Source organism: Phallusia mammillata, chromosome 8 (assembly GCF_965637545.1).
Source record: "Phallusia mammillata chromosome 8, kaPhaMamm4.hap1.1, whole genome shotgun sequence".
Taxonomy (NCBI): domain Eukaryota; kingdom Metazoa; phylum Chordata; class Ascidiacea; order Phlebobranchia; family Ascidiidae; genus Phallusia; species Phallusia mammillata.
Window position 1 is genome coordinate 11,797,768 of NC_137259.1, and position 14,348 is coordinate 11,812,115.

General features: G+C 37.0%; 2 protein-coding genes and 2 pseudogenes across 3 annotated transcripts; 3 read left to right on the forward strand and 1 right to left on the reverse strand.

Annotated features, from left to right (window-relative positions):
• The first annotated feature begins 3,429 nt into the window (after nt 1–3,429).
• On the forward strand, nt 3,430–4,838 carry LOC145204942 (putative thiopurine S-methyltransferase; annotated as a pseudogene).
• Nucleotides 4,839–9,961: 5,123 nt separating this feature from the next.
• Nucleotides 9,962–10,776, reverse strand: LOC145204621 (putative thiopurine S-methyltransferase). Its single transcript, XM_080077211.1, has one exon. It carries the CDS (start codon nt 10,774–10,776, stop codon nt 10,081–10,083), a length of 696 nt encoding a protein of 231 aa, XP_079933337.1. The 3' UTR covers nt 9,962–10,080.
• A 99-nt stretch (nt 10,777–10,875) lies between these two features.
• Nucleotides 10,876–13,385, forward strand: LOC145204623 (putative thiopurine S-methyltransferase pseudogene; annotated as a pseudogene). Its single transcript, XR_013853515.1, has 2 exons — nt 10,876–11,384; nt 11,843–13,385. The product of XR_013853515.1 is annotated as a putative thiopurine S-methyltransferase pseudogene (transcript).
• Nucleotides 13,162–14,347, forward strand: LOC145204619 (putative thiopurine S-methyltransferase). Its single transcript, XM_080077210.1, has one exon. It carries the CDS (start codon nt 13,340–13,342, stop codon nt 14,141–14,143), a length of 804 nt encoding a protein of 267 aa, XP_079933336.1. The 5' UTR covers nt 13,162–13,339; the 3' UTR covers nt 14,144–14,347.
• The last annotated feature ends 1 nt before the right edge of the window (nt 14,348 follows it).

A 14,348-nucleotide genomic window follows, 5' to 3' on the forward strand; every position in this document is an offset into this window, starting at 1 on the left:
TGGGTGCACTGTGCAAAAATTCTATTTAAACTAGGCCAGGCGTCGCCAACCTTTACCACTGTATGAGCCACTCGGAGCAATTTCATAGAGTAAAAAAAAACGCTGGGAGCCACGAAGCCATGAAATGAAATTCCACTGCAAAAACGTTTTTGTCTTACGACTTTTTTGTTATTAGTTAGTTTCTTGCATATTAGACACACTTGGTAAATCAGTCATGTCAGCAGTAACAGCAAATGAAACTCTCCCACGTAGCTTTGAATGTTCTGTTTCCTCCAGACGCTGACTTTTTATTTCTTTGTATAACACGTAATGTTAGACAAATAAACAAACACTTATTGTTGCGCGCGCACACACACTGCAAAACGAAACAGTAACCTTGTACGTTAACCTGCGCGCCGCCAGTTTGCCTCTTTCGGGCTTTACGTTTCATGGTATGGACGCGAATAATTGTAGATGACTGCTAGAAGCGGGTTCGCTCATGTTATTGCATTATCAATTTCGACATTTGTGTTCGGCATAATCGTCACAGAAGGTGTAATCAAAACATTTGGTATTTTCAAAAACTGAGCCGCATCAGATGGATCAAAGAGCCGCATGTGGCTCCGGAGCCGCGGGTTGGCGACCCCTGAACTAGGCTCACCATACGTCCTCATATCCTTCTTTTTAACATAAACCAAGTTGTAATCCGAGGACAAGAAAAAGTCCCCAAAATTTCCACCTATCAAAAGCTAAATGTGGTCTTCCGTTAGGTATGGTGTTAGTAGATTTTCCAACCGGGGTAACGGCCAGTAGCGCAATCCAGTGTTTAAGATCATGCATGACGCGGCCCACCTTCGTGATAAACGAGTTAAAAATTATAGGTCAGTAAGTGACTAAGCAATTTTGTTGGGTCACGTTTCGTTTCAGATGTCATTCAGACAAGATTCAGATTGTAGCTAGTTGATATGGCAGAAGCTGAGTTTTGCGCTGGCAGCAACGTTTGTCAGTCAGGAATTAAATTCTGCAGATGAATAGCTATTTGTTTTGTTAACAATTTATCAGGGGCGGCTCATGCTAAAGTGCTGCAGCATCCCCTAGACCAGCGGTTCCCAACCTTTTTGTTGCCGTGAATCCTTGATATCATTTGCCAAGTTGCGGTGACCCCAAGGTTAAAATTAGTAGGGTATATATTAAAATTTGTGTAGGTCTATATCAGAGGTCACCAAACGTTTGTCACTGCGGGCCTGATAAGTTTAATAACGATTCGTGCGGCCGCATGCCCTAGCACTGTCGTTTCAAACTTAGCCCGCTGGGCGATTTTTATAGGGGCGCCAAACTATGGTCTTTCTACATTCCATTTAACATCCGGTGATTCCATTTAACATCCGGTGATTCCATTTAACATCCGGTGATGCGACTGTTAAACTGTACATTTAGTCTCATCTTAAGAGCAATGCTTGTATATTACGTCACAAGTAACCAAAGAAGGCAATTGATTGCGCACAATTAACACTTGTTTGTGACGCAACAAACTGGTTATGGATCAATCCTGGGCGTTGTTATCCGATGTAACTACTAGATCAGTGGTTCCCAACCAGGGCCCATGGCCCCCCAGGGGGGCCACGAGCTGTGTTCCGGGGGGCCACGGGCGTAGATTCACAAGAAACACCCACTAAAAGTCATTTTCACTTTAACTTTATTCCCGAATTTAATCGACTACTATTTGTTTATAGTGAGGTTTAACACGCTCATTTACTCTATTAGACCTGTTTAAGGCCAAAGTTAATACCGCGTTCCAACGCGAGATGGCTATCTACATTTTAAGGGGGCCACAGGTCCTTCATGATAACTTAAAGGGGGTCACGAGGCCAAAAAGTTACTTTAAGGGGCCATGGTCCACGGAAGGTTGGGAACCATTGTACTAGATAATATCAATTCTACATATCGTGACAGGAAATTTTTCGTAAGGAGTATATTAATGTCTGAATGTTACAAAGTTATCAGCACGATTTGGCAAACCAAAGCATGTGGTCACGGGCCGGATGAAATGACCTTGCGGGCCGTAGTTTGGTGACCCCTGCTCTATATTAAAGACCCACCCTTGCTATCAAGACCCACCCTTGCAATGTTGAGCACTGTTATTTTGTATTCTATTTGTTAAATACAGTTTAGACCAAAATGCTTAATGTTTTTGTTTACTATCTATTTTTTTAAATAAACTAGTCGATAAGTTTACTTTTATTGGGGCTTGTGGTCCATGGCCTAAATCAAGTTGGTAACCATGCCTTAGGCGACCCCAGGCAAATTGTCAGACGACCCCAGTTGGGGTCGCGACCCACAGGTTGGGAACCGCTGCCCTAGACTATTTTACTTGATATTCCTACTATTATCTTCAAATAACATTCATCACAATATTTTTTTATGGTTGACCAACATATAATAAGCATAATTTCCGCCTTAATTGGCATTTGTTTCGAAAAATAATTATTTTTGTATTTGGACAATTAAGTTATCCATGGTGGGGCTGTGCGCTTTGCAGCACCCAATTTCATTATGACGTTTGCAGTTGTGCGCATGCGCACTTGGATAAGCTGCATGGCGGGTGAAATACGAGTCAGCAGACAGTGTAAACATCACAAACAATTTGCAAAAGCATCACAAACAATTTCCAAAGCAACAGGAATTTTGAAATACCTTACTAATGACAATTTCAAATCTTAGTTAGAACTGTTAAAGTCTTTTGTGTCAAAAAATGTAACAAATCCTTCAAGAACATCAATGAATGAAACTAAAGAACTCTATTACTAAAAACCTAGTAGCTGCTAAATCGTTTACAGTGAATGGTTTACTAGTCTTAAGAATGAACATCCTACAGAAGAGCCTAAAAAGCTGGACACTGAAATGAAAATGTTTCTATCTTAGAGAATAATTAAGTTGATGTTTTGACAAATAAAAAAAAAAACTGACAAACAACCAGAAGGAAACAAACTTTTTTAAAGGACAACATGAACTCAAAACGATTTGCACCGGCAGTGCTTACAATAGTAAACAGAACAGTTTCTTAGTCATCATTGGAAAATCACGGAGAAAGTTATCAATTATTTTCGCCTGTCTAATAAAACGGTGGACGACTTCAGACTTGTCAAAGTTTTCAGTCTGTTATTATATGCGACTGTTGTCTCCATCTGTCGTACTGAGTCTCTGGTGACTCGTGATTTATAATATACTACACAGTTTATTTTGCCTAAAATATAACTTTATGATGCATTTTAGTTCGAAAAGGCAAGCACAAGGCTGCTAAATTATCACTTCGTGTTGTTACATTTGGTCCGTCTCCATGCAAGTAAACAAAAAACACAAATGATACCGTCTGTTGGTTACACTCATGTTGATTGATTGGGTGACGAAAACGTCACAATGGATCGATGTTCATATTTGTATTTTTTGTTTTTCTAGAATAACAATTGCTCCCTAGAAAAGTGGCTTTCCTATATATGTGCAGTTTTTATGTTTTATAAAGGCTAAAAACTAGCAGCAGCACCCCCAGTATTTTTAGGCACCAGTCGCCACTGCATTTTATTGACTTTGTTTGGATACCGGAAGTGTTAAAAAATAGCAGTAGACACTGAAATCCACAAAATTGTGCATAAATGCAATGGGAGTAGAGCTCTCCACAAGTCACCTGCTGTTTTCTGGCCACCTGCTGTTTTTTTCCAAGTCACCTGCTGTTTTTTTCAGGATTTCTAGTAAACCAGCTTTAATATGATATGTAGTTTGTTTGTTGCTTGTTTCAATCTAACATTAGACGAGAAACCTGGTTGGCTTTACAAGCATGTTTGATGTTGTCGTGTGTTTTATGTGCCTAGAAACTTATGTACTATTTTCGAATCAGGTTGGGTCTGACTTAATGTGCTTTAATTCCAAGATGAATACACAAAGTAGTGCCAACTTTTCTCTTAAAGATTGGGATGACAAGTGGAAAGCCAAAAAAACATTTTAGCATAGCAATGAAGTACATGTTGATCTTATAAAACATGAGAAGTTGCTTGATACAGGACGGATCTCTCTTCCATTATGTGGAAAATCCGTTGATCTAAAATATTTGGCAGAAAAAGGCCATGAAGTTGTTGGTTTGGAGTTTTCGGAAAAAGCATGTGAAGACTTTTTTCAAGAAAATGGGCTGCAGTTTACCAAAACCAAACTTGCAGATTTCGCATTTTTTCAGTATGAAGCAAAGGAACTAAAAATTACAATCTTTCAAGGAGATATGTTTGATGCAAATAAAAGCCTGTTGGGATCATTTGATGCTATATGGGACAGAGGTTCATTTGTTGCTATCAATGAATCTGATAGACCCAAGTATGCAAAAATTCTTTGCAATATTTTAAAGCTCACAGGCAAAGTGCTATTGAATAGTGTTACTTATGATAGCACTAAATTCGGTGGACCTCCTCATTCTGTTGACAGAGAAACAGTAGTAAAAATATTTGGTAACATGTTCAAAGTTACAATTCTTGGTAGCTATGACTATCTTAGACCCCAACTGAAAGCAAGGGGTATTACTAAAATGATTGCCAGCAACTACATTTTAACAATATAGGTTATAGTAATCTGGTATGTTTTTAAAACCATATTGTGATTTAATTACTGTAAACTTATGATTTATGTCATATTGGGGTGTCTCAATTATCATAACTATGTGCATATTGCTAATGTTTGGTGGCCCATCATTGTCAAATAGTTTTACATGTATAAAATCGTTTAATTTCAAAATCATTTGGATTTTAAAAACGTTTTATAATTTTGCAATCAGTAATATTTTGAAATCATTTTCATTTTAAAGGCGTACTCATTTTGAAACCGTTCCCATTTTTAAAATAATTTTATTTCAAGACCGTTTTCGTTTTAAAATCGTTTTTATTTTAAAATCAATTTCATTTTACATTCAATTTTATTTCAAAATCGTTTTTTTAAACCGTTTTTGTTTTAAAATCGTTTTCATTTCAAAAACGTTATCGTTTCAAATTCCAGTCTGCTGCATAATGTATAAACCAGTGGTTCTGAAACTTTTTCATTATTTTTTCAAAACGGTCCCTTTGCCATTATTTCAAGGACTCGCGGTCCTTGAATGTGTATTTCAGAAAAACGAAAAATGATTGCAGGCTTTTAGCTGGTCATGCAAAATACAGTTTGTGACATCACAGACAAGACAAAAAAAAACATTACAATTGTGTGCGAACAATTGCATTTTTGTTAGTTGTCATGCAATAAAGGCTATTGTTCAACAATGGAGGCAGAATATTTTTAATTCCACTTTGATTTAAACCAGGGGTGTCCAACACGTGGCACGCGTGCCAAAAGTGGCACGCAGAGCATTTGAAAATGGCACGCGAGCTTTTGCACATTCATATGGTAAACATTAGGATTTGTTACGCTATTAAATTTGCTTCTATTGATTCCTCTTGGCCTTTAGTCTAACTTTGGTAAAGATGATCATTAGTAAAGTTATACAACCCACTGATTAAATTGCATTTTTAAAAGCAATTCACGTTTCAAATATAGCTGACCGTGTATTGTTGACGCCTAAACTTAGGTCATCTTGGATCAAATTTAGGCTGTTGCAGTGCTTTGCAAACGGACATTAAACACGGCTTAGGAAACCAACCTACATAACAGCTTTGCATCTAAAAGCGGCTCGAAGCACCTTGTATTATTGTTTGATGTTGGCCAAATGAATTAATTTAACCAAGAAATTTACAATTATTTTATTTCAGAAAGTTGCTGTGCCACATAATATTAAAACGTGATTGTACGTGCCATGTTTATGTTGCAATAAAATGCCCGTTTATTTCGAAACAATTGTAGTTGTTGCGTTTCAATCGATGTCAGTTCAATTAATTACGTGACTACAAACGCATTTGTGGTTAGTTGGAAATACGTTTTAAAACCGACGTAACTTGAACAAAGATGCGATTTCGACGTTACACAAAGTACTCTACGCCAATGCCCCTGCAAACTATTCGTATCTTGTGTCGCATAAACAGAATAAAAGGTTTCTGAAGTATTATAAACAAGTTTACTCGCACTTGACGACATGAAATAGCTTATATTTTTGTTTTTAAAGTAAATAACATGTTTGGCGAAACAAAATTTTGCATTTGCTAAATCTAATATAAAGCGAAAAGATACTTGGGAACAGTTAGAAGCTTGGTTAGCAAACGTCGGTATTCAAATTCTGATGCTTCTAAAATATACAGGATCGCTTGGTGCACATTTATATCGCAATATTGCGTCGCTCGGATGCACCTACATGGAAGGTGCACCAGGTGATATAAAGATTCACCAAGCGGTACAAGCGCTAAAATAATACTGCACCAAGTGATCCTGGATATTTAACATGCACCCTCCAAATTATGCAAGGCATAATACTACGTTTGTCATTGGTGGCAACATAGCTTTAAAATCCCCGAATTTCGAGATATCGTTTACTGTGCTTGTACTTTTCCTCGTAAGGAGGGCAAAACTATTTATTTCCAAAACGCTTAAAAATAAATTTAACAAACAGTGACATACTATCTCTCCTGTGTTTGGTTTGCCAATAGCTGTATTTGTATTCCTAAATTCTGGAAAACATGACAATTAAAAAGATCCGTATTTACAAATGATGGTAGATTCCTGAAGACTGAAAATTAAACTAAACTAGCTGTAAGAATTTCTCTGCGCTCTTGTAAGTTGTTTATAGAACCTCATGTTACACGCTTCATTGCGCATTGCACAACAAGCGTTTGATTGTTGCGTCACTCCTGCGCATGCGCGAACTGTAGCGTGGAGACGGGGCTGTAACAATTTAGTGACAGGGTGACACTCGCTGCCTGTCACTGACAGGCTGTCCCAGATTTGTGACAGGGTGTCCCTGATTTGTGACAGGTGTCCCTGATTTGTGACAGGTGTCCCTGATTTGTGACAGGTGTCCCTGATTTGTGACAGGGTGTCCCTGATTTGTGACAGGTGTCCCTGATTTTGGGTAGAGCGACTAACACCACCACGAGAACCACAACCTCGCTTTCACAAGGTGCTGAATTTGATTTTTTTATTTAGCGGCTATGAATGGGTTGGGTTGGGAATTAAGTTTTTCAAATTTTTACATTAGTAACTAATTTTTTGGGTTAGTTTTATTGAATTTTAAGTGCTAATACCTTACCCCGACCCTAATAGCCCTAACCGTGAGCATTTTTGGAGATATAACCAATCGACTTTTGGTTGTGATTCTCGTTATTTCATTGGACATTGTTTTACTGCTGTTTCTTAAACAATTATACTTACAAAAGTCAAAACATATCTTGTAAGTAAGAAATTACGCCTTCCCGCTTATGTCTTGCTATTTATTCTTGGTGACATTCAAAATCAGGGACACCCAAAATTAGGGACACCCAAATCCGCAGCGACTTTAGTGACAGCCTGTCCCTGATTTGGTGACATACAACGGGTGTCCGTGACACCTGTCCCAAACGTGACAGGTGTCCCAAAAATGTCACAACCCCTGTTGGTAGCGTGGTTGATATCATTTCCAAGTTTGTGTGTCAGGGTTTGTCTCTTTCTGCCCGTGTCGACTGGTTAGCGATTGGGATTTATGTATAATGCTGTCGTAGTTGTGTAATCTAACCTAGTCTATACATTATTGCAGCTGTAAGTTATAGTGGCAAACTGTAAAGAATATTGGATTATATTAACTGAAATTCGATTGGCGATCTTGTGATTCTGTGCATTGCTGTCGTGGTAAGCTTTCTTGCATATGTTTCTAACTTAAAGTGTTCGAATTTAATCTAATTTTGAATGTAAATATTACAGTTGTGACATCCGATCGCCTATAAACTGCACAGTCGTGTTGACTGCAAGTACATATTGCTGGTGAGTGAATCGTATGTGCTGTGACGTCATAATGCCTTATTCATGTGTGATATGTTATTTCAGCTTTGCCACTCACTGAGTTGCCTCTGTGGGCCATTTCTCACAGTTAAAAAACTGCATTGCTACGTGACTGACTTTTCTCGTATTCGCCGATTAAAGCATTTCATTTGAGGGTGTGCTGTCGGTGTTTTGGTGAAGTACACGGGGAGTAGTTACGTACATGCGGTAATTACGGAGATTGCAGAGGTGACCTGTTACGCCGTCCGAAGAAGCTGGTCACTTTTCCGAAAGGACTGCGTTACACTAGCACAGTAATAAAATTGCCAAATCATTACATGAAAAGCATTGCTTGACAAAAAAAAAAACGTTTCTGTTGCATATTTAGAGACGAATAAGGCTAAATTAAATGTTTGTGACGACTGGCTAACTAATCTTCAAGTGAAGGCTGTTTCCCGTGATTGTCGGTGAGTGTTTAATTTGACTTGTGACCTAAATTAATTCATAGGTTTTACGTGTGGCTTATGACATGCTGTATTTTCCTATAGTACTTGCAGCGATTGTTTCATCGTCTTGCAACTGTTGATACGTGAACTGTACCTGTTGCGTCGCGAAATAGTTGGTAAGTGGGTCATTTAAACGGCATTTTTTGTGCGTTGACATATGTCAATGTGTTTCGCTTTCTTGTTTAAAAAAACACTTTGCTTCGTTCTCATTCCTGTTTACGTCCGTTCCTGATTGTGTACGACATTGTGGTTGTTGCCGCTGTAGTCACTGTGGATTATTACACGTGATTCGGGAAGTGTGATTTGTGTGGGAAAGGGCGGGGCGTGTTTCAACGTGGCAAACCCCTTTGTAAGGCTCAGTCACAATGACAGTTAAATCCCTGCTACAGGGAAAGTATACCTGGATCTGAGCTGTTGTGGGATGCACAAAGTATTTTTTACAAACAAGGAGTTTCTGGAAAAGATTGTTTTTGCAAAATACATGACATATGATATGTTAATTATGGCTCATAAAAAAATTAACTTTCAACTATCCATATTTTGGAGTCCATGTCGATAGCAACCCCTGGCTATAGCGCTGTTAGGCTACATATTTACTGCGTGCGGCCCACATGCGAATATGTGCGCAGAAACAATTGTACAACTAAATATTAAGCAAGGGAAATTATTGGGTGACAATTTCTGCTATGTGGACAAAGTTACCATTCTGGTGCAAAACTAATTTGGCTGCGTCCAAATTGTTTTGGGTGAAATAAACTTAGCTACAAATTTACCCATAGGCTACTTTCATAGAGTTAATCAGCCTTTTTGTTTTATGTAAGGATAAACGATCAGGTTTTTTTTAACTATTTTGAAGTTTGATGAACATCCTGTGTTTAATATGTGTAGAAGAACCGTCATTAATGACGAGCAACAATGTGCCGAATTAGAAAGCAATCTGTGAAATGACAAAACAAAACCACGCCACATGCAATAAGTTGGCAAAAAGGTTGCGTATAAAAGTAATTATATTTCATTTCTCCACGCAATAGGCAAAATGTTTTCCTGTGCAAACTGCAAGAAGTTAAAATCTAGAAAGCAGAGAAGAGAAATGCACCAAAAGGACTGGGAATTGAAATGGAATAAGACGCCACACTTTCATATCGATTTGGTGCATCCTGATTTGCTAGATTTTGAGCCAAAAGTGTTTTCATCAAAACGGATAAGTTTTTGTTACCTTTTTGCTGCAAATCGGCTGATATGAAATATCTTGCTAATAAAGGTCACGATGTTGCGCCGCCACCTTGGGTTTGTAAAGCACGGTGGCGGCCACCGTGGATATTTTGATTTGTTTGTAGCGGTATAGTACGAAACATCGTAAAATCTGAACAAATTTGAGAACAATTTTGCTTTAAACAAACGTGCTGGCAGAAAAGCAACAAAACGTGCCAAAACTGCAACTTGTCTTGGTTAGAGTGCTTTTATGATGTCAAACAGTGAATGTTTGGCCATTATTACTGTTTTTGAATCAGGTTGTGTCCGACTTATTGTCCAAAACGGCCGCCCAAATTATCACTTATGTAGAATAAAACACTGTCATGTTATGTGTAAAAGATGCATAATTATACAATTCTTACATTAAGATTGTTGCACAAACTCTTAAAATAAAAGGGTTATCAAATAGAACAGTAGTAAGTTTTCCATGTCTGGTTCATGCTTCATCCTCAATTTTCAGCTTAGTCAAAAGATGGTTGTTTGAAATCATTTTAGTAATCCCCTTTGCTTTAAAATGTGGGTTAAGAAAGTCAGAACTATCAAGTAATTTTATGTTAAAGTAGGAACCAAATATTTGTTGCACCTCATTTGCATCAGCAGTATGGGGAGGGCCACCATATTCTGTTCTAGAGTATACATAACTGTTAAGCAACAGTTTACAATTAGGTTTTGAAATGCTACAGAGTATCTTTGCATAAGCAGATCTGTCAGATAAATTAATAGCAACAAAAGAATTCACATCCCAAATAAAATCAAAAAGTCCCAATATTTTCTCAGTTGCTTGAAACATGTCTCCCACATAGATGGTTATGGCCAAACTCTTTGCTTGATACACATCAAACACAAAATTACTTGTTTTGTAGAATTGCAGTGAATGTTCCTGAAAAAATTTTTCAATAGCAATTGGTGATAATTCCAATCCCACAACTTCATGTCCTTTTTCTGCTAAATATTTCATGTCCACAGACTTTCCACACAGTGGCACAAAAACCCTACAGGGGGTTGGAAAACAGCAAGCTTCATGTTTTAAAAGATTGCAGTTTACAGTTTTCTGTTGCCATGGTGTAACATTGGATTTCCATGTGTTTTCCCACTGGTTGAGGTTTACTTTAGTTTCAGCCTTTCTTTCCATTATAAAATCAATGTGTTTACCAAATAACTATGCACAATACCTTTTTACAACTGCACACAAATGTTAACAAAATTGTCAGAAAACAGGTCTGATACATTCATTCAGCATTCATTTGGTCAGCACTAAGTCAAGAGACCGTCTTCACTGCAACTACTTATAGTATTCTTTTCAAACAAAATTATTGTGAGTGTTTCTTACTTAAATGATTTAACTGCTGGGTTGCATCTTAATAAAATCGATTTCAAGGGGTAAAGCAAAGTAAACAAGTGTGATTACAGCATTAACATTAAAAAGATGCAATTGCCATGTGACAGAATTATTTTTGCTCAAAACAGACTTAAACTTCAAGTTCAATCTGCTGGTGCTTCGTGTCTCTCTTTCAAGTTTTAAAACTGCCTAAAAGTTTAGCATATGTTATTGACCATTAAAATTGCAGCAAAGGTATTTTTTCCGCCTAATTGACGTCATTCTGTCAACATAAGCAGCCGATGTGTTTTCTGATACGTTTTTGGGGAAAACCCAACAAAGAATGAGTCAGCAATTTTGGCGGCGTGAAGTGGCGATTTCTCGTGATAAAAGTTTCGAGAAGAGTGGAAAATCAAAGATAAGTAAGTGACTAAGCAATCAAAATTTATTGAGTCACGATTCGTTTCAGATCACGTTCAAACAAGATTCAGATTGTAGCTAGTTGGTATGGCAGAGGCTAAGTTTTGCGCTGGCAACAACGTTTGTCAGTCAGTCAGTCATTAAGTTCTGCAGATGAATAGCTATTTGTTTTGTTAACATGATGTGGATACTGGAAGTGTTAAAAACTTGCAGTAGACACCAAAATTTACAAAATTTTGAATATAAATGCCATGCGAGGCCGGGGCATAGCTCTCCCTAGGTCACCTGCTGTTTCCTGACAGGATTTCTATTAAACCAGCAATTAAATGACATGTAGTTTGTTTGTTGCATGTTTCAAACTAACATTAGACAATGACAATGGTGGCGTGACAAGCATGTTGGATGTTGACTTGTGTAATGTTTTATGTGCCTAGTAACTTATGTACTATTTTCGATGTAGGTTGGGTCCGACTTATTGTGTTTTAATTCCGAGATGAATACACAAAGTAGTGCCAACTTTTCTCTTAAAGATTGGGATGACAAATGGGAAGCCAAAAAAACTATGTGGCATAGAAATGAAGTTCATGTTGATCTTATAAAACATGAGAAATTGCTTGACACAGGAAGGATCTTTCTTCCATTATGTGGAAAATCTGTTGATCTAAAATATTTGGCAGAAAAAGGCCATGAAGTTGTTGGTTTGGAGTTTTCGGAAAAAGCATGTAACGAGTTCTTTCAAGAAAATGGGCTGCAGTTTACCAAAACCAAACTTGCAGATTTCGCATTTTTTCAGTATGAAGCGAAGGAACTGAAAATTACAATCTTTCAAGGAGACATGTTTGATGCAAACAAACGCCTGTTGGGGTCATTTGATGCTATATGGGACAGAGGTTCATTTGTTGCTATCAATGAATCTGATAGACCCAAGTATGCAAAAATTCTTTGCAACATTTTGAAGCCCACAGGCAAAGTGCTTTTGAATAGTTTTACTTATGATAGCACTGAATTTGGTGGACCTCCCCATTCTGCTGACAGGGAAACAGTAGAAAAAGTATTTGGTAGCACATTCAAAGTTACATTTCTTGATAGTTATGACTATCTTAGACCCCAACTGAAAGCAAGGGGTATTACTAAAATGATTGCTAGCAACTACATTTTAACAATATAGATTACAGTAATATGGTATGATTTTAAAACCATATTGTGAAATAATTACTGTAAACTTATGATTTATGTCATATTGGGGTTTTTCAATTATCATTATTATAATACTAATGCTTGACTAATATTGATTGAGAATATGCAACACATAAACTTTTTTGTGTGTAAAAGTGTTATGGCATGTTTTGTTTACAATAATCTTTTGTTCGGTGCAATGCAAGGGCGTCCAAACTTTTTTTTAATAGGATTCGATTTTATTCAGGTAAAGTAGCCCACTGGTCAACATTTATTTGGTGTGCAAATGCATGGAAATGCAATCATCATTATTTATTGGATTATTGAACAAGTGCTTTTAACAAGCACAGTAAATAATCTAAACTATTTGCAAACAGCATTTTATGTCATGGTGACATTTTCATACTTTTTTATGCTAAAGCAGCATGCATGAAGTTGCTTTTACCCATCATCACAATTGCTTTCTGTTACTATTAATCTGCTTTATATTACCCAATATCATGATGTAAAAGGTGTAAAAAAAGTTTGAAACCATTCTCACAAACATGCCTATTGTATATCATGGCACACTAATTTGTATTTTTAATGCTTGAACCATAACAGTTCCATGTCTGTGTGTTTTCTCTTTTTATGACGAGTTAAGTATTAAAGATATGTTGCAAACATTCCAATCTTGCATTAACCCAATGACTAAATCCAAACATGTGATCACGTTTTGTGTCTAGTGTAAACTTTAATATGTGTCTTAGTAGCAGCATGAGAACATTTCCACTTGGTTCAAATGTTTTGTACTCTATGGGTAATTATTTGGCAAATCTATGCACAGATTTTACATGATAACTGTATGTACTATATAAGTATGACAACTGATAACAATACAAGTAGATCTGATGTCCAACGGAATGAGATGTCACTTCAAAGTTGGGATGGAATGTGGAATGAAAATTTTATACCTTTTCATGAATCAAAGGTCCATAAAGATCTTCTAAAGCATGAAAAAACACTGATATCTCACCCAGGACGTATTTTTGTACCTCTGTGTGGAAAAACAGTGGATATGAAATATTTGTATGACCAAGGGCATTCAGTGGTTGGTATTGAATTTTCTGACAAGGCTATTGTTCAGTTTTTTGAGGAAAATCAAATACAGTTTGAAAAAAATGATAGCAAGTTCGAAAAGTTTCATGAGTACAAATCACTGGATGGAAAAGTTTCTTTGTATGCAGGTGATATTTTTGATGCTGATGCTGAGAATTTGGGCAGGTTTGATGCAATTTGGGACAGGGGCTCTTTTGTTGCCATTAATGTTTGTGACCAAGAAAAGTATGCAAGGATTGTCACAAACTTATTGAAACATGATGGAAAGTATCTGCTCAATGCATTTACTTATGACGGTTCGAAGTATCAAGGACCACCACATACATCTTCAGAGGTTGATGTGATGCAACGCTTTGGGCCTTATTGTGATGTTACTTTACTTGACACCTATGATGGTTTCAAACCTTATCACAAGAATTGGGGTTTAGATTCATTTTTGGTTTGCAACTATCTTCTTCAACTCAAGCAAGGTTCTGCAAATTTATAAACAAACTTTTAACGAATGGTGGTGGGTTGTTTTTAAAAGATTATGCCGCAAATGAACTTTTTGTATGGATTTTCACAACTATATTGGAGTACCAAATATTTAATCACTGCACTCACCATGTTGTATCATCCCTTTTTAATGATAACTATATGCAATCTTTACTTTTAATGATGACAAATAAGTTTTCTTTGTTATTGTAGAAAAG

What these genes read in the sequence shown, in the direction of transcription:
- LOC145204619 (XM_080077210.1), top strand. Translation starts at nt 13,340, where the DNA reads ATGTTTTGTACTCTATGGGTAATTATTTGGCAAATCTATGCACAGATT.
- LOC145204621 (XM_080077211.1), bottom strand. Translation starts at nt 10,776, where the DNA reads ATGGAAAGAAAGGCTGAAACTAAAGTAAACCTCAACCAGTGGGAAAAC.